This window comes from Diabrotica virgifera, chromosome 10, assembly GCF_917563875.1.
Source record: "Diabrotica virgifera virgifera chromosome 10, PGI_DIABVI_V3a".
NCBI lineage: Eukaryota > Metazoa > Arthropoda > Insecta > Coleoptera > Chrysomelidae > Diabrotica > Diabrotica virgifera.
The window spans coordinates 30,342,820-30,368,478 of record NC_065452.1 but is presented as its reverse complement, the minus strand read 5'-3'; the positions used below and the strand labels follow the sequence as shown (position 1 = coordinate 30,368,478).

Genomic DNA, 25,659 nt, shown 5'->3' with positions numbered 1-25,659 from the left:
TATTAAAATATTTTTTTTCCATTGATACTTTACAATAGAAAATGCAAATTTGTCTAAATAAACACCAAATCACTGTAAAATCGCATAAAATAACATTTTGAGAAACAAACGAAGAAGAAGATTTTTTGACCTTAAATATCTTATTTTTACGTCCCGAAGAAGCTACATACCAATTTTCAGACAAATCGGAGGTCCAAAATTTTTTTTGCTCCAAAATTGAGTGATTTGAAATGGAATGACCCATTATAATATATATTATAATTATAATATATGTAACTTTGCAAAACAACAAATAATGTTGTGTTTGCGTGTTTCTAATGTAAAATGCGAAATAATTGTTTGAAGAATGTGATCCAGACATGCAGATGTTAAAATCAGTTGATGACAAAATATTATATACAAATATTAAATATGAAACTGATAAAAATTAATTATAGTTGGTCATTTTGTTCCCCAGTTAAAATATAAAAAAGTTTGGTTTTTGTTTACAAACAGTCATATTAATTTCTAGTTAAACTCCCTCTGTGGCTCAGTGGTAAGAGAGCCTACCTTTGGATCGAAAGGTCCGAATGGTCGTGAGTTCGAATCTCACCAGGGTAGAGAATTTTTCGTTTATTATAAATTAATAAATGAAAATAGTTTCTATCCTTGTGGGATCGGTACCCACCGGAGGGACCGCAGACGTTCGGATACAATTAGCGTCTCTGCAGAGACAATGACATCGACTTTGCAAAGTAACAAGACACTTACTCAACACACACACTAGCTACCTAATTGGTAAAATCCACTGTAAAATCACCATGCCAATGCCCATTAGTTGTCGAGGCATTAGCTAAATAAAAAAAATTTCTAGTTAGTCAGCTGTTATTTTTATTATAAAAAGTCCTAAATTATATACAAATATATTAATAAAGTTTTATAGTATATTTTAGTTTTTGATAAGTAAATTTTAGTAAGCTAAACTTACAGTAGATTTTCTAAATAAAATGTGGCAACGCTGTGTTAGTGGCAGTTGGCCTTGGCAGTTTTGTTTTGTGCATTTGATAAACTTCACAAACTGAAATGGCGGATAATATGGATTTTTCAAAAAACTTATATATTAAATATTAAAATTATAATGAATAAAATAAAAAAACATAATTAATTTTACTATTAATTCTGTGTATTCGTTTAGTAATCAGGTTACAATAATATTTCAGTTCATAATTTGTGTCTTTCTAGATAAGTATCTATTTTTCTCGTTTTGCATATTTCACATACATAAATTTTATCAGAAAAGTATAAGTTTCAAACCGCGAGATAGCGCTACCGTCGAAACTCACAGCCAATTAAAGTTTCTAACGTTACATATCGGCAAATTTTTAACACGAAATTTAATTTGTCATTTGGTTACCCAAGATCAGACACATGTTCAGCATGTGATGAATTCTATGCGAAACTAAAATCATTAAATTATGACAAGGTTGCTACAGATATTCGTAAATTAACAATTCAAAATGAGTTACACAAACGTAAGGCACAGACATTCTATAATTTTAAAAAGGCTGCTGGCAAAAAGTCAAAGAAATCAGGCGGTCATTGCAGTAGACTACCAAAAAATATTGCATTGCCTTTTGTTATAATTTTTATTGCCATAATTTTGTTTTCAGTCTCTCTATCAGCTGGTGCAACTAATGTTTGTAACGTAAAGTAATATTGTAATGTAAAATACAACGTGACGTTTGGACAGTCCTTGTTTTTTTCAGTTTTTATTTGTAGTTAGGTACTTTTTTATTTTTTATCTCTATTCTTTAAAAATTTGGTTAAATTGTGTTTCGTGTATTAAATACAAAGTTCTTTAAGTTTACTAAATAAAAATAAATACTATTTCTTCAGTGCAATGGTTTAAAGATATGTAGTCACAAACATTAAATTTCCTATTTTCTCAAAACAAAGATAACGGGAAATTCCTTGTTTTTTCCCTGAACCCTTCATATGTATTATATAAGAAATAAATGTTGGGCTTATCCGTGCCACGTCCGCTCCCAAGGAGCACGGATAATCGGGTTTATACTGTATATGGTTTCTCTCTTCTCATCTGTTGTGTCTTGTTAGTAGCTTCATCCTTGTTGGTTTTTAGCTTCAAACTTTGTTTACATGGTCAAACCATTATTTTCTCTTTTTTCCTTTACATTTTACCCAACTTTTAGGATTGGTTATATAGTAAATAAAACGACTATAAAAATTTAAAAATGTATACTTCAGTCTTATATCAGACTCAAATGTTACAAATAGTTCTTTGGATAACAAATAAATAAAATAAAAAAGGAATAACAAATAGAAAAATGGATAAATATAAAAATATTTAAATTTTGTAAATAGCTTATATAAATGTTAACAATTTTTAAGTATATGTAGTAGTATCACAATTGTAAGATCATAGTCAGAAATTCATGAACATATGCATATGGCATATTAAATTCATTATATCACATTATCTTATAAGTAAATATACAGCTTGTCATATTGATAAGCTGGAGATATTCAAATACTGTTTTGTATTTTATTAGTAACTTGTTAATAAAATCTATATATCACAATTATTGTTAAAGCCGCCTAACTGCAGCAAAAACCATAAAAAATATTCATGAAACCACAACTTTTAGTGGTTGAAATCAAATATGGGAATCGCAAACATGAAATAAGGATCCCAGATCCTTACGTTCACGATAATCTGCTTTAGCTTTTAAAATTTCATCTGTAAAATACCGACATTTGACATGTTGTGTCAAGTAAACAGATCAACAACATGATTGGTAAATTGTTGTCCAAGAAGCAGTGTCTGGAGAAAATTGTTGTATTCGCAGTTCCTGAAACAACACAGTTGAGTTAGTATTTTTTAAGGCAACACTAGCAATAAAATCAACTAAAATTTAATCTCGACCATCTTTGATAGAAGAAGCATCTGTTTCATGCTAAGAATTATGAAAAAACAGTATTTTAACAAGATAATAATAATATGACATAGGGTATTGCATCTAAATGATATGGAGTAAAGTACTGCACAATACATTGGTTGTGGCAGATATCTTCTTTATGTTAAATAACAAATCATATATTTTCGTATAAATTTAAATTACGTATTAAATGGTATTCTTGCACGATTAATCGTCAACTACGCATCTGAGATACTTTTATTTATATTAAAAATGATTGCATTATGAATAATTACAGTATGAATGCAATTAATAGCAAATTGAACATCTTTAGTTACCTATAAATTTTGAAATGGAATTGGGCATACTTTATGGGAAGCTTAGAGATAAAAAATTTCAATTCTCAAACAATTAGACAGTAATCACCAAAAAAAAAGATGCTCATTTGAAACGTATAGCTTATACTGAATAGAAAATTGAGAAAGAACAAATTGATTGGTAATGCAATTGGAAACGGGAACAAACCTTTTTGTGGTATCATACTCTTGTATTTTACATTAGCTAATGTTTCGGGAAAGATACATTTATTCCAAAATAGACAGGTTTATTATACAGAGAAGGGCTAAATTATGGAATAAATTTATTTTCTCTCAAATGGATGACTTTGGAGGAACATCCCGAAACAGGTCGATTTTTTATTTTTAAATTACAATTTTTTAGCATATATGTATTTCATACTAGTGACGTTATCCATCTGAGCGTGATGACGTAATCGCTGATTTTTTAAATGGAAATAGAGGTCGTGTGGTAGCTCATTTGAAAGGGCGTTCAATTATCTATTCAGTAATATAAACATTAATATCATTATTGATATAGGGTGACCAAAAAAATAATTTTTGAATTAAATTAATTGACGCAAAAAGAAGAATGTATGTAATTTATTTAACTCAAATACATTGTACTGCTGTCAGAAAATAAAAAAAACTGCTTATTTCACAAATAAACATTTCTTTTCGCTTAAATTAAATCACAAACAGCCTCGCACCTACCTCTTGGCAGTTTAAACATTTAATTTAAGCGAAAAGCAATGTTTATTTGCCAAATAAACATTTTTGCTATTTTCTGACAGCAATAGAATGCATTTTGAGTTAAATAAATTACATACATTCATCTTTTTGCATCAATTAATTTAATTCCAAAATTATTTTTTTGGCCAGTCTGTATAAATAATGATATTAATGGTTATATTACTAAATAGAGAATTGAACGCCCTTTCAAATGAGCTACCACAAAACCCCTATTCCCATTTAAAAAAATCATCGATTACGTCATCACGCTCAGATGGATGACGTCACTAGTATGAAATTTTATATGCCAAAAAATTGTAATTTAAAAATAAAAATCGACCTGTTTCCGGATTTTTCTTCAAAATCGTCAGTTTCAGAGAAAATGAATTTATTCCATAATTTAGCCCCTCTCTGTATATGCTTAACAATCCACACAACATCAGAACAAGGTAACAAACGATACAGTGATAAAACTCAACGATACAGTGATAAAAATCAATACAGTGATACAACTCAAAGATACAGTGATAAAACTCAATGATACAGTGATAAAACCATAGATATAATAACAAGTAGATTAGGCCAGGTCCAAAAAATAGCGTAACGCAGAGCAGTTCGGGTCGGTGGTCTATCTATCTCTCTCTACCGGTGCTAAGCTTTCTCCCTCTAGCATATGATGACCGCCGCCTCTGTGTTTGTGTCGTTCCATTACTCCCACCTCTTGATAGATACGCTCACACTCGCACGACAGACGAAGATAGTTAGACCACCGTACTTGATATTGGCGTTACACCCCGATGCACTGAATGGCAAATAACTAGCCTGGTCTATTGTTAACATGTCTCTGGATAGAACTCGATGATACAGTGATAAAACACAATGGTCTCACCTACTCCTTTATACCCATTTGAAAGTTCTCAAAAATTTGCATAAATGCATTCAGTCAAACTGATGCGCAATAAAACGAACTTGACTTTCGAATAATGAAAGATACTATACCTTTGGGGCATATGAAGTAAAAAATAACTTAAATCTGAAACTAATATGCAGTTAAAGAATATGATGGTTCAGAGAAAATAATTAATTGCCGTTGTTTAAATTTATTATTTTAATTATAATTTGGTCCAGATCAACACATCTGTAAATGTACCAAATTACTTTGGAGATGTATGTGTTTTATTCTTTTTATATACAATTTATATTCAAATTTTCAATTTAAATTTAATGTAATTGATCGATTTTTCAGTTGTTACGAGTTGTTTCATTATAAGCATAAACATATGGATTTAATATTACTTATTGTTGTTAGGAATGGTGAACTGCAAACTGCAAGTCATATAAAAAATCTATTACACTAAACTACTATGATTTCATGTTTATTGCCCATTTCCCAATAAAATATTATCTTCTTTAGGAACGTAATTAATTTTTTTTATTGTTTAATTTATTTTTATAGTACGCCTAGAAAACATAAGTAGGTTTAATCATTAAAATTTTATCACGTGTTACTATAAATGTATCATAAAAAATATGTAAATGAAAGTGTATCGTGGTTGACTTGGGCCATCTTTGACAATTGCCTACTCATTTGTGATGTTTGGAAAATATCATATTTCTAGTGAATGGTTATTTCAAAATGGTGTGCGAGAAAGCCCGAATTTGAAAGAACAGAATTCTCGGCCGTTAGAACCATCTTTTAACTGTTGCTACATCGTCTGCAAATACCTGCTGTAAGTGCAGACGAAACGTCACGGGGAAATAATTCCAGACGATGGCCTAGAAGTTCGTGCTGGTCTGTGACAGAGTCTCTCCTTCATTCAATGCAGGACAGACTAGGTGGGGAAGTTCTCATCACAACTGCCAATAGGGAACATCCTATGGACATAGAAGACAGCCTAGGAGCAATTATATTTGTTGGTTGAAGACACAAAAACACCTAACTGAATGGTGAGATTTATTCTGCGACTATACAGCCCCAACTTCCCGAGGTGTAACACCATCACATATTATGAGGTGCATGGTACAGGGAGCAAGTGTTGCCTAAACAATGCTGTAATTAACTGAAAAACTGGGGACTATACCTTGACACGGTATGGGCGCACTGTCATACCTGACAGCAATTCGTCCCATCATCCAACCTCAAAAGTTCACTGCTGAACATAGGCCTTTTCCTCGTGTTTCCAACACCGTCTATCTTGAGCTGCAACATCAACTCATGGAAATAAAATGGACACGAGACAAAAAGATGGCCAGAAGATTCAGAAATGATTAACTCATCCAGTTATAAAAATGGAAAGGGAAAGAGTAGAGAACGGTGGCGGAACCTGTATCTGTCCCAAATAGGTTTGCATGCCCCAATCAGGGCCCTACAGGCAAACCTTCAGCACAGCTTCCGAGAGCGTACTGTTGCCTCGATACGCAAAGGAATGTCCGAAGGCATGCCTCGAGGTAAACCTAAAAAGATGTGAGTTTCCACACACTAAGGAATATATTTATGAAGGCAAAAAAAGCGAACATTGTGAACCAAATACTGGCTGTAGAAAAGGAAAGCTTACTGCCAATATAAATTTGTTAAAAGAATCGAGGTTCAGTTTGAAATATTGGCACAATTATTTGCGAATAGATGGATTCCTCTTGATTTTGTTTTGCAGGGGCCATGATTATATGAGAAAACTAAATCTAACAACACAACTAGTACAACTGATAACTAATCGACTTTAGGCCTACCTCCCACCCCATCTACACAGTCCTGTAGCTCTTAGGCTTGCTTGCCCGCCTCCAGGAAAGGTTTTTCTGTCGCGTGTGGAGACACCTTTAGGGGGGGGGGGCAGGTATGTTGAATGCAGACCTGCTCCTATAATGGGTCAGGGACAATAATGCTCGTATAATCTCAAAGTGTAACACCATCGTGCTCATGGGAGAAAGTGTTGCCTTAAACGAAACCCCAGGGAGCTAGCGAACTCGGGGTTTAGAGCCTTAGCACTGCAGCTCACCTCAGTACCTGGCAGTTTTTCGTCCCAACTCGTGGGAATATGGACAGCGAGACAAAAAAAACACTACCAAGTGCAATAAGCCAATTGGATGCTTCTTGCGTAATTAAGTGTGCTTGATTTTGGCGATTAACATGGCAAAACCATCTATGTGTTGAGCTATTCTAAATCTGCTGGTCCAAAACCCGGTCCATTTCCTGATGTTAACCCAGAGACTAGCCTTCTACCAATTCATAATCAGAGAACATTATAGTAACTTCACAATAGTATGTATCACACTGATGGTGACTGGATTGTTAGCTGATTAAACACAGATATATATGGTGAATGAACCAAGGCGTAGAGAATGCGCCAAAAAACTGATATATTTCCTTTGTCAACGTAAAATACTTTCCATTTCCTGATGTTAACCCAGAGACTAGCCTTCTACCAATTCATAATCAGAGAACATTATAGTAACTTCACAATAGTATGTATCACACTGATGGTGACTGGATTGTTAGCTGATTAAACACAGATATATATGGTGAATGAACCAAGGCGTAGAGAATGCGCCAAAAAACTGATATATTTCCTTTGTCAACGTAAAATACTTAAGAGATGACAGCTATATATACGCTGGTCCAATAAACTAGCGTGAGGTTCAGAGTAATTTCTTTTGTAACGCTTCAATGGTAATGTTTACGCTAAGTCTTAGATAAAAGTAATAATTGTACTATATTATGTATATATTTTACAATCTGGTTCAAGTTTTTTCGTTTTTCGCCCCCGGATCTAAAATATAACCACGTCCACCGAAATTATTATTGTACAAAAATCTCCATTCCAAAAATTTAAATATAGTCAAATATGAACAATTTTGTAAATAAAAATAAATACAGAGGTTTAAGGTATATAAAATTCATATTCTTAGATATTTACCACATTTTCTGAAAAGTTATACTAATCAGATGTTAAGTTATTTACCCCTGCCACATACTTTGATTTAATACTACATATATGTATACTGTATCAATAATCCTGTCTGTATCATAGAGCAATTATTTTAGTCATATGATAAAACACGCAGAATTCACTCTCCATTAAAAGAAAATATAAATGAGTATAATAATTAATGTAATTTACCTGACCTTGGTCTATATTGAACGCGAGACTTCCGTCTGGGTGTTCTTCTCCCAGTGAAGGGTAATACTATTCGTACGGTTTGTCAAATATACGGCGACACTTAGCCTATTGATGGCTCCACCAACGACGCGCAGTCTACAGACAGCAACACAAGTCACTGAATGCGTCCACGCAAGTGGACAAAATCGCCAAGGGCCACCGTATATTTGACAAGCTGTAATGCATTGTTTTAAAAAGAAAAACAATAGCTGTAAGAAATTGTTAAAAATTATTAAACATTAAATTATACCAGTCTTTGAAGAAATCCAAGACCTGTGGAAAGTCCTGATCATAACCTACAATACTTTCAAAGGCACAGCAACAAAAAGTGAGTCAGCTCCAGACAGTACTAGCATAATTGTTATGAGTATGAAAAGAGTAAAATACCCACGTTAGAAATTACCAGTGGAAAGAGGCATACGTCAAGGAGACTCATTGAGCCCGCTGCTGTTTAACCACATCATGGATGAAACTATTTATAAAATCAAAAACCTGAGTATATGGTACACAATGGGTGAAGAAATTATCTTTATAGTATGCTATGCAGATGATGCCACACTTATTGCAGTGAGTGAAGATGACCTTCAGAGACTTTTATATCAATTTAATAATATAACAGCAAGAAAGTTCAACATGACAATATCACCAAATAAAACAAAAAGTATGGTAATCTCTAAATAAATAAACGTCCAATAAGGTGCAAGCTGGAAGTGGACAGCAAAATAATCCAACAAGAAAGAAGTATCAGCTAAATGGGAGTACTAATCCACAGTTATGGAGATACAGAAGCAGAAGTTGCTCAACAAATAACCAAAGCCAACAGAATAGCAGGATGTCCTCAACAACACACTATCTGGCGCAACACACATTTATGGACAGAAACAAAGGCCAAGATTTATATGACAGTAGTTAGGCCAATTATCACTTACACTGCGTAAACAAGATCTGACACCACAAGGACAAAAAGACTGATGGAAACGTGTAAAATGAAAATCGAGATATCACAGGAAAATCATTATGTGACAGACAACATAGCACAGACCTCAGGCAAAGCATATATAGAGAACATAAATGGCTGGACATTGAAAAAGAAAAAAAAGAACGGTATAGCCATATAAGCAGAATGGCAGGACTGGGTAAAGATAGCACAAGACAGATTACCAAACGGCCGAAGGAGTATAGGAAGGCCAAGGAAGAAATGGAGTCACAACGGAAGGTGTAACAGGAGGTCACAACGGAGCCTGCATGGAGGCAGGAAGAAGAAGAAGAAAAAGAAATTAACAAAAGAAAGTGAACATTATATTCACAGAGTAAAGGGAAAATTGAATATGAACCCTCTATTAGAAGGATAGTTACACAAGTGGTTCCTTATAAGGATGACTAGAAATAGTTCTAGACCTCGGAGGTAAACTACACTATGTCGACATGGTGTTGTTTTGAACAAGTTTTTTTAATCCACTTATTTTATTAGTTGGATTATACAAAATGGTTATATATTATCATTAAAATATGGTCATATTGTCTTTCAACCAATTACGGGATAGATCAGAGTTTTATTAACATCCTAAGTGCTTTAAACTTGTTGCAAACACAGTTGCTCGAAATGGCATAGTGTAGTTTACCTCCGAGGTCCAGAGTTGTGTTATTAGAAGACTAGAAAATACTTCGTCCTGCAGCAGCATCAAATTTCGAAATCTATCAGTTGGTTATTCCTGGCTTTTCTTGGTCCCGTATCACCACTCCATACAACAGAGCTGTCCAAACCTAAGAAAACGACCGGAAATGCGCAGGACTGCGTAAACCTAGTCATCAGAACAGACCTCTGGCCCCGTTATTGGAAAGAGAAGTTCGTGTGCAAATCATTAAAGACACCTACACACTGCGATAAACCATGTATACAAAAATAAGATGTTTTGATTTATTGGGTGCATGTATTGATCTAACATTGTGGGATTGTAAAAAACTAAAATGTAGAAGAGAACTAATAATGGGCTACATAGAGGCTGGCAACACCATTAGAGGTAAATTACAAATACCAAGGAACTTCATAATCCAACGAAAAATCTTAGGAAAGAGAAATGTGGGACATAGGAGGATTTCCTAGTTGCGAAATTTAAGGGAGTGGTACGGGTGCAGTCCAATACAATTGTTCAGAGCTGCAGCCAACAAAGTTAAGATTGCTGTGATGGTAGCCAACTTCCGATAGGAAACGGTACAGCAAGAAGAAATACCAAGAAAAACCTTCGAATGGCACTATTCAGAGATATTCGTTATTATTGAAGTGGCGTGTTTTCTACATTGAAGTTCGTGTACTACCACAGATCTCCGACCTGCCATCATTCTTCAACTAAGAATCCTCCACCATGGTAGCTTCCATCTTCTCAGATCACCATCTAGCGTTCTTATTTAATTACTACTACGGAGCGTTTCACGTTTAGAATAGAACATTGCGGAGATAACTCCATATATTTCTTACGGGCGATAGAAGCGCGCCGATGCCACGCCGTACTGACTAGAATGAATCGTATATCGGCAGTCGAGTATCTACCAGTGCGCGAGAGGTTTGGCAATACTGATCTCCTTAAGCGTAACGTTCTATTCTTAACTTGAAATAAAGATTACATGATTTATTGGAGACGAGGCTTTGGTCTCCAATAAACGCCGTACGCTGCGTATAGTGTTACGCCATACGTTACGTCTGTATTTTTTATATAATGCGGTCTCTTATTGTACGCTGAACGCGGAATTCAACTGTTGTGCAAGCATACAGACGCGACTTACGGTGTAACGTTATATGTGACGTTTATTGGTTCACGTCCAAAATAAAAAAAAACCTAGCAATCGAGCGTCTACTTCTTTGTAGCTACCAAAGAGAGCCTACACTATTGTGAATAATAATAGACGAGATAAAACAGAAATATAGAAAATGTAAAGAGAGATGAGAAATTAAAACTATTGAAACTATTATTTCGATTTGAAATAATTATTGGTAAAGCAGTATTGTTGTAATGAAACGAGAAAAATTAAAGAAGAAATATTTAGCAAACGTCAAAACTACGCGTTTGCACTTTGGCAAATTAAAATAAACATTGAAGAAAATGTTTTCAACTAGGCCAGGTTTTTCAGTGAGCGGTTAAAATTTTGGTTAGCTAACCTAAAATTTTAACCAATATTTTAATCCTCATAGCGTTTTTCAGTGCTTTAAATCCTTAGACAAGGAAAGAGAGAGGACGAGTAATCCTACGACCAAAAGTGAAGCCAAACTGACACCAGAGATTTTGATCATCGACGTATCTCTTTGGGGTATTGTTATGCATCGAGTATTTAAAATAAAAACATGAAATGTATTTAAAATGAAGAATTTGTGTACGGTAAATGTTTTATTAAGTTGCTCATATTACGTACATATGTTTCAATACATACATATGTTTTTATTACGAATTTTAGATGATGATTTACTTTATTTTTTATGAAATTTTAACCTTCAACGAACACCCACCACTGGCAACCCATTGTTATTTTTGACGTGACCGCCATGTTTCTGGTGACAAACAAACCAAAAACTGGCTTCACTTTTGGAACGTGTGTTTTAAATGAGTGTTACCCGTCCTCTCTTTTTCCTTGTCTAAGTTTAAATCAAGTTAAGAAAATCTCGGTTAGCTAACCACTTTTTTCTTCTGTTGGCAGCAGTAACTGTACGTGCGCACGTGCAATTCGAGAAATAATGATCAATTTGACAGAAAAATAAATTAAAAGACAATTTCATAACCAAATTAAAAGACAATTTCATAACCAAATTAAAAAAATGATTAATGCAATGCAATATCAAGTTCGGAATATTTGTTTAGTTCATAAAGTCTACCTCGGTTTCATAACAGAAGAGAATTAGAATTACTGGGACGATTTAGACTTTTTTCCGATTTTGTTTGTCGAAGACCACGGTCTTATCACTATTTGAACAGATTGACCAGGAAATAAGAAGTCAGACTCTTTGGTAAATAATTAAGTATTTTGCTGTGTAGACAAATAAAATATTCTTTTTAAAATATTACCAGGAATCATGCATAAAATCCTGTTACAGTAAGTGTAAACATAGGTACCTGTTACAGTTATATTTAAATATATTTCCTTATAATTCCTTCCTATATAACAACGATAATAATTTATATTTCAATAATAATAATTTCCTTATAACAATACGGAGGTATTAGAATACTTCCCGCGATGAAAGAAAATAACATAACCCAACTAATCCCTTCTGTCAGGCAGGTACTCAAAAAAATAAACATGATGCATAATGCATTCACTGCACCAATGCGCAAGCGTAACCGCAAAATTCGGAGTTAAACCATCTAAGGCCGATGCCACATTATGCGTTTTGACCGGATGCGGTGAAAACGCATCCGTTTCCAACGCAACCGGACCGACCTTTCACACTATGCGTTTAGTCTGGTGCAGTTTGTAAGCGCGTACCGATGACTCAAAACGCATCCGATCTGTCACACTATGCGTTTTTACCGGATGCGGCGGAAACGCATCCGGTCAAAACGCATAATGTGGCATCGGCCTAACGAGGATCGGTTAAAATCGTGGTTAACTTAAACGAGCATAAGCTCCAACCTAGTACCTACTGAAAAACTGATTAAACATGAATATTTCGGTGACCAAAAAATAAAAAGGTTAACCCAGCACTGAAAAACCGGCCCGAAGAAATACGGAAACGATTTTAATTTCTTAATAAATAACCAGAAATAAACAGATCTGGTTGTCTTCAATATACATAATTGTAAGTCTTGTGTGAGCCTGCGTTTAGTTAAAATATATCTTGGTGTGTTATGTAAAAGCCGCGTCTCACCATCAAATAATTTGATCAAACAGTTTGAGCAAACTTGACGTACTTGAGGAAGTACGTCAAAGTGACGTCACAATTGCAGTTTTTTTGAAATTCTAAAAATCTGTGCTCTCACTATCAGTCTAGTTTGATCAAATCTTTTGTATTGAGTTGTCTAACTTGTTTGTACTTATTTAAAATTAAAATTTTTCATTATTATCCACAATGCACACTCAGGATGTGACGTCACTAACTGTCACTTTCAGTTTGCTCAAACCAGTTTGATCAAATTATTTGATGGTGGGACGCGGTCTTAACTTTCCCAAATATAGGAATTTGTGAACCCTTTCAACTTCTAAGGTCTTTTATAAGTGGAGCATAGAGCTTCAGTGAAAACGCGCCATTGAGTTCTATTTTGTGCTAAGGTCTTCACTTCATTCCAGGACTTTCCTTGACCTCTTATCTCGTCCATGATGGATCTTCTCTAAGTTTGTGCTGGGCGACCTCTTTTTCTTTTTCCTGGGGAATTCCACTCTAGGGCAGTCTTTGCAATATTGAAGCTATTTTGGTGAAGGTATGACCGATCCAATCCCCCTTTCTAGAGTTTATTTCATGGTCTACCCTCTTTTGTTCGGTCATTTGATTGGAATATTCGAATCTGTAGTAGGCAATACCTAGAGTAGATTTAGAGTGTTGGCCAGACCTCTAAGCAGGGTTGAACATGCCTTAGCTGTTGAGCTTTTCGTATCCCCATACGAATATCGTCTTCTGTACGTCCGCTTTCTGTTATGACACCTTCAAGATACGTTCAACTTATACTTCAATCTGAAATTGTCGAGTGTGGTACACCACTACTTTGCCAAATCGGTGTTTGCATTCCACTCTTAAGGGGTAAGAACAGTGTAGCGACGAGAAACTAGCGATACTATAAGTTTAGATGGCGTTACTTGATGCCTACAAAAGATGGTGTTGGTTAGCATGTCATTGGTTTCCCCAATTATGATTATTCCCCAACTTGCAGCCAAAAGATGGTATAGGCGCACCCGGTATTAACAAAATTACTTAAAATCTAATAACTTACGTAAAATTGAAGTACATACGAAGTATGTTCTAATATAATATGTTATATAAACTAATCTACACGCTGTACTGTTTTTACCCCAATGTCATTATTTTCTTTTTCTTTGTAATACGTTTCTGAAAATTACAGTAAGCATCAAAATTAACGCACCACCTTAAAAATGGGACATTTTTAATGTCTCGCATTTCCTAAACCTGTTGTCCGATTTGAGTGATTTTTTAGTATATTATAGCTTTGTTCTTCAAGAATATCGTTGTAATAATATTATTCCTAAACAGGTAAGTGTCATTGTATACCGTGTGTAACAATGATAGTGTGTTTTTTCCTTAAACTTTGAAACATTCTAGCGTATGCAAAATATTGAAATTAAAACTCGACTGTAGCATTAGGCTTTCTTAACATTTTGCTTTTTAATTCATTCGCTTATGTGGGATAATAAAAAAGTTACTTAGGTACTTTAACAACTAGCCATGTTATTCATCAATAGGGCTTTTCATCGATTGTCATTAGTTTCGAGCTTCTGTCATATGTCGTATAATCCGTGTATGTTAATATTATACACAGATTATACAACAAATGACAGAAGCTCGAAACAAATGACTGTGAATGAAAAGCCCTATACAGGGTGTTTCTAAATAAGTGCGACATTCTTTCAGGGGTAATTCTGCATGAAAAAATAATGACCGTTTGCTTTATAAACATATGTCCACAAATGCTTCGTTTCCGAGATACGGGATGTTGAATTTTTTCTTGCAAACTGATGATTTATTTATTGCTCTAAAACGGTTTGTGATATGCAAATGAAATGCTCTAAAACCAGTTCGAGACATGCAAATTAAATTTGGTAGATTTTAAGAGGTAGTTATTGCGCATTTTTTGACACAATTAAGAATTTTATATTCACCATTGGCGTGCATACGGGTATACCAAATTTCATTTGCATATCTCAACCGGTTTTAGTGCAATACATAAATCGTCAGTTTGTAAGAAAAAATTCAACATCCCGTATCTCGGAAACGAAGCATTTGTGGACATGTTTATAAAGCAAACGGTCATTATTTTTTCATGCAGAACCCCTGAAAGATTGTCGCACTTATTTAGAAACACCCTGTATTGATGAATAACATGGCTAGTTGTTAAAGTACCGAACTTTTTTATTATCCCACATAAGCGAATGAATTAAAAAGCAAAATTTTAAGAAAGCCTAATGCTACAGTCGAGTTTTAATTTCAATATTTTATATACGCTAGAATATTCCACAGGGTGTTTCAAACTGTGAGAAAAAAACACACTATCATTGTTACACACGGTATACAATGACACTCACCTGTTTAGCAACAATATTATTACGTCAATATTCTTGAAGAATAAAGCTATGTTATACTAAAAAAATCACTAAAATCGGACAACAGGTTTAGGAAATACGAGACATCCAAAATGTCTCATTTTTGAGGGTTTGAAGGTGGTGCGTTAATTTTGATGCTTACTGTATAATGTAATATATCGAAAATACAGTTAACACGCTTCTTTGTTTACATTTGCCATTCTCATACTCATCCACTTAGCAGTGTACTACACCTCGAATTTCAGTATTCGATTTTACCGAATAGTGATGTATGTATATGTTACCGTTAAAACCCGAATTTACTAGTAAAAACTAGTTTTAACTATGCGCTTTGGACAATTCCAGTTTTAACTAGTCAAAACTACATTTGACTGCTAAATTCAGTTAAAACTAGAAATCCCGAACAAATTTCAATATTATGTACCTACAGAAAACATTTTTGACATAATTGAAGCAGCCCACGTTGCTATTGGTTATGGAGGTTGGGATACGTTGAAGACTAAAACCGCTAGAACATACGCAAATATAACAATGGATATGTTTGTTCAATAATTTTATATCAATGTGTGAAACCTGCCAACGGAAGAAGAGTAAAGCGAAGAGGGGTCTTGTGTCTAAACCTATATTGCATTCAGAAATGAATAGTCGCTGTTAAGTAGATTTGATCGATATACAATCACAAGAGGATCACGGCTACAAGTTTATTATGGTTTATCAAGACCTTTTAACAAAATTTGCTTTGTTGAGATCATTACAACGTAAGAGGGCGGAAGAAGTTGCTTATCAATTAACGGATATATTCTTGACTTTTGGCGCACCATGCATTTGGCCGAGATTCGGTAATGCAGTTATAAATGAGGTGATGTCACACTGGCCTGAGGCAAAATTAGTTCATGGAAAACCAAGGCACAGCCAGAGTCAAGGTTTAGTGGAGCGAGCTAACCAAGACATCAAGAAAATGTTAACAGTCTGGATGCAAGACAATAACACAACGTGGTCAAAAGGACTTGTGTTTTTTACGTTTACGATCTTGTCCAGTATTTTACGTTTTAGAGAAATTATTTGCAAACAACCGAGGTAGAAAAGTTTAGTAAAAACTAGTTTTGACTGAAATATGCTTAGTCTCAACTAGAATTAACTGAAAATATTTGATAGTACTAGTTTTCACTAGTTAAAACTAGAATTGTCTAAAGCCCACAGTTAAAACTAGTTTTTCCTAGTAAATTCGGGTTTTAACTGAAATCGGGTTTTTACGGTAACATATACATTACATTTACAAGCGTTCACATGAGCTCGTACTTCAATGGATACGAGATATCAAATGAACTGCAACGTTGCCAGTAAAGAGTAGCAATGGGAGGCTATTAGTACCATTACCAGGGCTGTGTGAATGAGGCCCTGAGGTTATTCTGAATAATGTATTAATTTACAGTCTGCCATTGGCAGACTATAAATACATCATTCTGAATAATCTATTAATTTACAGTATACCATAGGTAGACTATAAAGTAGTACTACTATTTATATAGTAGTACCAAATTCATTTTACTGATGTTTACTACATAGTCCTAGTCTTCAATGTTGTGGGATGACAAATTACTTAAATTTGTTTTTATTTGTACTCTTTAGATTTTTGTAACACACTTCATTTAAAGTCACGTTAGAAGAGTTTGCTGATCTGATCCAACATCTTGTCTAGGAAACGTACTGAGAGCAAGCACTTTATTAGGCATATTGTCATCATGAAATAAGGCTAGACTGCTTCTACTACAAGGTTTCGAATGCTCATTTCATAGTCTTCTTTTTCACGTGCCATTTCCGCGACGGAGGTTGGCAATCATCATGGCTATTCCGATCTTAGATATTGCTGCTCTAAATAGTTTGATTGATGTACATCCGTACCATTCCCTCAAGTTACGCAACCATGAGATTCTTCTCCTACCTACACTTCTCTTGTCCTGGATTTTCCCTTGTATAATTAATTGAAGTATGTTGTATTTCTCATTACGCATAACATGTCCCAGGTATTTCAGCTTTCGTGTCTTAATGGTTTCCAATATTTCCATTCTTTTCTTGACTCTTCTTATGACTTGGTTGTTTGTTACATGCTCTGTCCATGATACCTACAGGATTGTTCTATACACTCACAGTTCAAATGCTTCCAGTTTTTTAGCAGTCGACACGTTAAGTGTCCATGCTTCTATGCCGTAAAGCAGAGTCAAGAAAATAACACCTTGCCAGCCTAACTCTCAAGTCTAATTTCAGTTCTCCTGCACAAATTACCTTTCTCATTTTATATAAGTTTGTTCATGTTTTCCCTATTCGAACTTCAATTTCTTTGGAGTAATCGTTTGTGTGATTAATTATTGTGCCAAGATAGTTGTAGTTTTCAACTTGCTCTAAAGTTTTACCGTTAATTGTCAGGCTTACATCATTATTTTGGGTTTTTGATATCCTCATAAATTTAGTTTTCTTGATGTTTCGTCTTCACAAAATTGAATACTTTTTTCTTGGTTCATTAGGATTTGTAACGCCTAAGGACTGATTGCTGCTTCATCGTGTTCTCCTTAAGTTCTAATGTTGAACTCACTTTAACATAAAGATAGCTATTGGTGGGAAAGTCATAAAATCTTGACACTCAGTTCATAAGTTCCTCTTGGTTCAAAAACCCAATCGACTGTGGGATCGATAGCTTAGTGATTCACCAAACGTAGGAAACTCCTGATAAACGTAGTCTTGAAACTTCGCTTAGGTCTTCGGCAAACTGTTTTGGTAGGTACATTCAAATGAGGCCCTCAAAGCAATAGTGGCTTAACCCACAATCCAAAATTTTACCAAAACGCTTTTATTACATTAAAGTTATCCCTTATTTAAGTATTTTCAGATGCAGAGTGGCTCAAGCATTGGTTGCATCAAAGCATGAAAATACTTAAATAAGGAATAACTTTAATGTAATAAAAGCGTTTTGGTAAAATGGTGGATTGAGGGTTAGGCCACTGTTGCTCTGAGCGCCTCAAATATTGTCTCGGGTCCTTCGGTACTTCATTGTATCTGTTTGATTTACATTCAGCTGACTGCGACTAGATGAAACAATCTAGCATTATTGTTACAATGTGATTTTCTATGGGAATGGTTAAATAAGAAGGATCGTTGAAGGTAGTGCTGTTAAAATCACAAAAACAATAACTAATAAGCTTTTACGGTGCTTCTAGGTTGTAGGAGAATGAAATATTTAGAAGAAATCTATCTGTTGATGATAACTATACCTGTAAAATATAAAATTTATTTATAAGATTATTTCTAGATAATATACTGATGACATAAGATATACAAACATTAGATTGCAGACCGGTGCATAAAATATATAACTACAGTCCATTTAATATATATGCAGATGTTTTTGCATTGAAAATATCATTCTATTCAGCGCCAATCACTGAGTATTGTCTATAGAAATTACATTGATAAAAATTATTTAGCAAAAAATAATATTGAATGTATAGTACTTCTATAACTTCTATAGTAATCCTATTACCAAGTCATTGGTATTGTGTATTGTATTGAGTAGTGAACATAATGAATACCAGGTATAATGATTAAAAGTACAATAGAATAAAATTTATTAGATTCTACCTGGACCGAAAACTTAAAGACACCATTTAAATACAAATGACTTTGCAATAAGCTGAAGATTAGGGTCTCTAAAATATTTTGAAAGGTACTATACTCGATTTACAGTCGTATCAAGGCCGGTGCAGTAATCTGTTACAACGGCTTCTTTTTATTTTAGTACTAACTCCTGCCCATCAATCAAAACCAAACTAGCAGAATGTGAACTGGTACAGTATCCAGTACAGTAACTAGATAGGCAGACCACAAATGGAAGCATGTAGATGTAGATCGTCATCATTTGTTGACAGAAAGTGTTATCCAGAACGGTGACACTTTAGGGTAAGAACAGAACAAGTAGGTCGATATCCATGTAAAACAAACACATTGTAGTGAATGGAAGAGAACAGAGCAGGTAAGTCGCGGTGGAGGTTTAGCGCGATACCACCCAGGAGGTTTACATCGATGCTTTTGAAAATAAAATGAGTTTGTTTTACATATATGTCTACTGCGCGGCCCACAAGGATGCTTCCCTGTGATTGGTCCGTTCGAAGCCAAGTTGTCATTACCTGCGCTATCTGAGTTGATACTTTTTATATAATTCCTTTTTTGTATTCAGATTATTTTTGAATTTCTTCAAATTTCATTAAACTACTCCACTTGATAGTGGTTCTAGCTCGACGGACAGCGCAGGTGACCTCCTTGCAATGTGCTGTCGACATTGACCGCGACTTAACTAGTAACATTCACCGCGACCTACACCTCCACCTCGACCCCTTGTTCCGTTCTTACCCTTACGAGTTTCATGTTTGTCAGTAGCGTACTGTTGTATGGGAATGTGTATAAGAAGAAGAAAGACAAAATTTTGGTTTTTCTTTTGTAATGAAAAAGTTTATGAATTTTTTGTTAACCCGGCACCTGCCACGTGGGGTGCTACATTTTTATCACATATTTGGTATTTCAAGTTTGGTAACCGAGCTGTGCGTCATAATAGCTTTCTATAATATTATGTAGCATATATGTGTTAGTGTTTGAAGTGGTTATTTAGTGTCATTCTGAACTTATAGCTCAAAGTCGAATTGGGGTGTCATCATCTGGCACTTTGGGTTTTAAATTTTTTTGTATTTTTGATAAACAGGTCAAATTTACATTTTTTATTGAAATAACTGATTTAAATTATTAATATAAACTCGATACTCACTAAATCTTAATTTTTTTAGATATTTTACTTGACTTCATTTAGTATGGCTTGGTACTTGCTAATTTGCTTATAACACCTTTTTCATTTTATTTTTTAACTCTTATAACATATTAGTGACTAATAAGTTAATAAAACATGTTTATTTATATTCTTGTGTTACTCAACACATTATTTTGTTTTTTAAACAAGTAGATCACAAAAAATTTTTAAGGGGTGCTGGGAGCACCCCACGTGGCAATTGGCGCCTTGCAAAGCCACGTGGCAGGTGCCGGGTTAAATTAACTGAAACAAAAAACTACGATAAAATGTCTTTCTTAACCAAACCACAATGAGCATTATTTAACGACTAAACTTTTGGTTACATAACATTGCAATGTAGATGTTTCCACAGATGAAAGAGATATATAAAGAACCGCCTTTATTTCAGTATTTCACCTACAGCGTTTTCAATAGACCGGACATGTAGTTAGTTTGGAAATAACAGGCTTCCAAAATATTTTTGAATGCAAGAATGCAGGGAAGACCAATAAAACCGTGGAAGGATGATGTGGACAAGAACGCAAACATTATTTTGGCAGTTGATTGTGGAGAATGACTACAGACTGAACGAATGGAGAAGAGAGCACAAAAGTAAAAAAAAAACATCAAAAAGATGCAATTGTAAAGAATGTCTATTACTACTAGTTTGGTATGAAAGTGGGGGACTGCCTTCATACCAAAGGACTACCTCCAGGACAAGATATGTGCTCCACATATTTGTTGGAACTCTTGTTCAGATATATTACAAGAATGGCTAAAGGCTGAAAAAAAAACGACGCGTGGCACTTTGAGAGTGTCGACAGAAGTGACTACTTCTTATCGCGACAATATGTGGGTTAACGAAATGTTATGTCTGAATTACTGAATTGTTAATATTTTTTGTAATAGTACCACAAATTTAAAATCTTTAAAATTAAAAAAAAAAACAATTTTTTTCTTAAAAATTTTGTTTAATGATTTGTTAAAAATATGATATATAATCTACTGATTGATAATAAATAAATAGAGAGATAAGTACATACAGTAAGCGTCACCGTACTAGACACATAGGAACATTGAGCTATTACCGCCCTGGACCCTTCACCTGTTGCAACGTTTATTTTTATGTCTAGTGACGTTTAAAACGTCAGAAAATGTATAGAATTGAATATGTATTAACATAGAAAGTTGACAATAATAAATCAGCAGTATTTGATGCTTATAGTTGTAATTTTAGTAAAGTTATAAAAGTCTAAAAGTATTGTAATATTCTTGGTGTTTGAATCAAGTTATTGTAAAGCAGAGTAACAATACTATTATTATTAATGTATTTTTGTATGGAAAAACAATTATTTTGAATAGTTTCTTGATAGTAACATGACAAGATGAAAGTCACATCTGAGGATGGACCGGATTAGCCCATAAGCATAGCAATTAGGTATAAATATAATGTATATTATACTGCAAGCGTCTCGTTACGAGTGAATTTGATTCTGGCCCGTGCAAAAACGTAGATATATCAAGCGATAAGAAGTAGCCACTAAAAAAAGATTTATGGCTACCAGTTTCTATTCCACCTCAAAATTATTAGTTGGAATTAAAAAATAATGAAGATAATATTGAAGAATACCCAAAAAATTCTACAAACCTGTAATCCCAATAATATAGGAATTATACACCGCACAAACTAAGTCGAGCAGAACTGAGCCACCTCATTCGAAGTCACTGGAGAAGACAGAGGTTAGCTACAACAACGGAATCTTCAATATGATGTCTATCCTCCGTTTCACGATCACCTTTCAGTACAGACTCTTACGAAGAAGAGTGTTGCCAAGAGATATATTTTAAGCAATTGATATTTTTCTGTTCTAAGAAGTAAACATCAGCGTTAATATCGTATAAATATCTTTCATAGTACCCATCTATGAATTGATTAAAAATAATAAAACCCACATATTTTCAAATAAAGATGTTTTGAACTTCTGGAATATTCTATTTAGACGGTTCTAGTTCCTCTACTTAAAACCGGCAATACTGAGCTGCAAGGTTCCATAAGCTTTATATGGGGATATGCTGTTCGCACTGCAAAGTGACTGCGAAACGCAGAATAGGAATTATAAAATATTATAGATATGGCAGATAAGTCACACTACATAAAAGTAAACTGGCCAGCAAAAACAGAAAAAATTGTTGCTGAGCCCTTGGTAGAACCAAAACATATTTTACATTCATCCTTACACATTAAGCTGGGTTTGTTAAAAATTTTTGGTAAAGGAATGAACTAAAAAGAATAGGCTAAATACATAAGAGACATTATTTCCTTTAAGTGAAACTCAACTTAAATCTGGCATTTTTGTAATGCCACAAATTCATTAACTGTGAAAGATCCATCATTTGACATAACCTTAAAATTGAAAAAGATTGTATGACTTGTACACACTTGTATCAAGTTTTGTCTTTTTAAATCCAAGGTTAAGCTTTTTAAATGCCTATGAATAAATTTGGATAGGATAAGAGTCTCTTTTAGTACAATAAAATTATATTAATGTACAACAAAAAGCATATCTACATTTATTAAAATAAAAAATATCACTTCACTTCCTCTAAAAGTGTTTTTGTTGAAGAGTTCTACACATAGTTTCTCGTGCCCTGCCATGTTAAAAATTTCATTTTTAATTCGAAACTTTCAAACGAAACATCTAGGTATTGATTTTGTGTATGAATTTAGCTTTTAATGAATATTTTGATGAAATGTGATTACTACACATTATACACGGTATATTATTAAATAAAACATTGAAAGAGATAAGAAACGTGAGAAACACAATGTAATCAATACCCAAAATACAAATTAAATGAATCATTTACATCAGTGGTTCCCAACCTTTTATGTCTGGCGACCCACCTTCTGATGTTTTTTCGTATTCACGACCCATCCCTCACCCATGATGATATATAATGTACGCTTCTCAGCTACTGTAAGAGCCACGCCGCGACCCACCTGAAATCTGCCCCCGACCCACTAGTGGGTCGCGACTCACCGCTGGGAAACGCTGATTTACATATTCTTTTTTCATGACTGTCAGTCTCTTCGCTAGTGAGCATTTCACTGATAACTGGATAAATCCACAAATGTACCTGATCAGTTAAGTCAAATGTTTTGGTTAGGCACAGGCCGATCTAAACCAGATAAAAGGACTTGATTGTCGAGTTCATCTCTAAAATTAATAAAATTGGAAGTATGAAAAAGATCACTATTTGATATGGAACCACAGGTATACCATTTGACTTGTCTGTTTTATTCCAGTGGTAGATAATTTTTTTAGATGATTTTAATAAATAAAAAAAAATCACAAATTCATTAACTGTGGAAGATCCATCATTTGACAACCTTAAAATTGAAAAAGATTGTATGACTTGTACACACTTCAAGTATGACTTGTATAACCTAAAAAGGCAAAGAAAAAGAACATTTCATCAAGACACTTCAGTAACTTAAAAAAATAATGAAAGTTAATTCATATTTAATTAATTTGTTCGACTGCAGTGAACTGAGGTGTCCCATCGGATTGCATCGTTTGTGCGATAGTTCTATCCAGTGTTACAGTCCTATTGAAATTTACACTGGTTAATTATTGCAAATCAAATGTTTCAGTTCTGTGCTATCGAACAAATGAATTAAATATGAAACATCGCGACATTGTTTTGAAATTTACACTGGTTAATTGCAAATTCACAATTTAACTTATTACATTGAAAGTTCCTATGTTCCGAAAAAGATTTCCAATAGTGTATAGAGATGACCAGGAACTAACAAGAGCAAAGCTAAAAGACTGCAATCAAATAAATCCAATGAAATGTACAAAGAAGGTAGGAACAGGAAAATTGATCTCATTTGTATCATGTACTTAGTCACAGTTATTTCTACCTTTTGACTATGAACATTATCTGTCCTTTATTAAACGTCAGATGCAGCACAACTGACATCCTAAGCTGGTCAACTCTGCATGAACATTCGACAGCATCCTCAGAACTAACTGTTGCTGAAAGCTTAAATCAGATCTGCTGAAGATATCCAATAAGCCAATTAATTGGCTGTAGAACAGACAGCTTCCACAGAATAACAAACAGGAAGAAAACAAAAATACAATGTTTATTCCGTAGAAAATAAAAAAAAAATATCATTTTTTCTAGCTTACCTTGTTTTTCACTAACAGCTAAGTAACAATGAGTTCATATCTGACTTCCTTTACATCCCAACTGTTTCAAAACAGTCTAAGCTTGTCACGCATGGGGAGCTATACTATAATATATCTCATATCGCTCACTATAGCAATGTGTTAGCCTGCATACCTATGGTTCCGTGTATGCAGGCTCACTCATTACATAGTGAGCGATGAGATATGATATATTATAGTATAGCTCCCCGTGCGTGACAAGCTTTATTGATTTGTTTGGTTTTTTTAATTTTCCCAGTATAGTCTTCACCATGATTTGACGGAACTCTATTTAGTCGGGATCTCACAGAATGTAGCACGGCGCTCTTCAGACAGTTGACGTCGGCAAAGAGAAATAGAAGATAATAGTGAAAAGAAAAGCGCGCACTTATAGTAAGTTGGTCAATTCATACAATGCTAACAATTTCAACACAACTTCGTTAGACCACTCCACAGTAAAATTACCATGGCAATAACCTACCAGCTCCTAGCTGCATAGAAAGGTTTGGAGGGGTAAGTAGCCGTCATATATATATTATCAGTTTATGTCCTTTGAACCTTGTAGATTTACCAACAAATGATGGGACAGCTCGTGTCGACTATAAAATGAGGGTTCTGTCCTAGCCCACGAAAGTTGGGCTTTTTGTTTTTATCTTTTTCTATTACATATTTTCTTTTTCTCTTCGCCAACTGTGTACTGGTGAAGAGTGTCGTGCCACGTTCAAAATTCAACTGATCCAGATTCTGAAAGTCTGTACGACATGTGTTCGCTGAATGGGTTCTAGAGCAGCGAAAAATAAAGCTAATTTTCATCGAAAAATCATCTTCAGTGATGAGACCCATTTTTGTTTGAATGGATAGGTCAATCAAGAGAATTGTCAAATTGGGGATGATACCAATCCAGGTAAGATCCAAGAGCGTCCAATTGCATCTCGAAAACTGTTTGATGTCTATTTTGGGCTCGCTGCATCATCAGTCCATATATCTTTGAGAAAGACGTTGGTGAGGTCATCACTGTTAACAATGGTGTTCTTTTGGCTTAAATTGGATATGGAAAATAAACGACATGTAGTTTCAATAGGACAGCGCTACTTGCCACATTAGACATTCTGCACGAGCGATGGGCATGGTCATTTAATGGAAGGCGATGTTTACTGGATACCTAGATTAGACGATTTGACTCCGTTAGACTCTTTTTGTGGTAAGTAGCAGGTATATCAG

General features: G+C 34.4%; 1 protein-coding gene across 1 annotated transcript in view; it reads right to left on the bottom strand.

The window, feature by feature from the left end:
* Positions 1-2,220: 2,220 nt before the first annotated feature.
* The window catches only part of LOC126893172 (hrp65 protein-like), a 98,259-nt gene continuing 74,820 nt past the window's right edge, over positions 2,221-25,659 (bottom strand). The window contains exon 4 of the mRNA XM_050663126.1: positions 2,221-2,849. Within this exon, the coding sequence (XP_050519083.1) occupies positions 2,781-2,849 (69 nt within the window). The 3' untranslated portion in view covers positions 2,221-2,780. The remainder of the gene's footprint in view (positions 2,850-25,659) is intronic.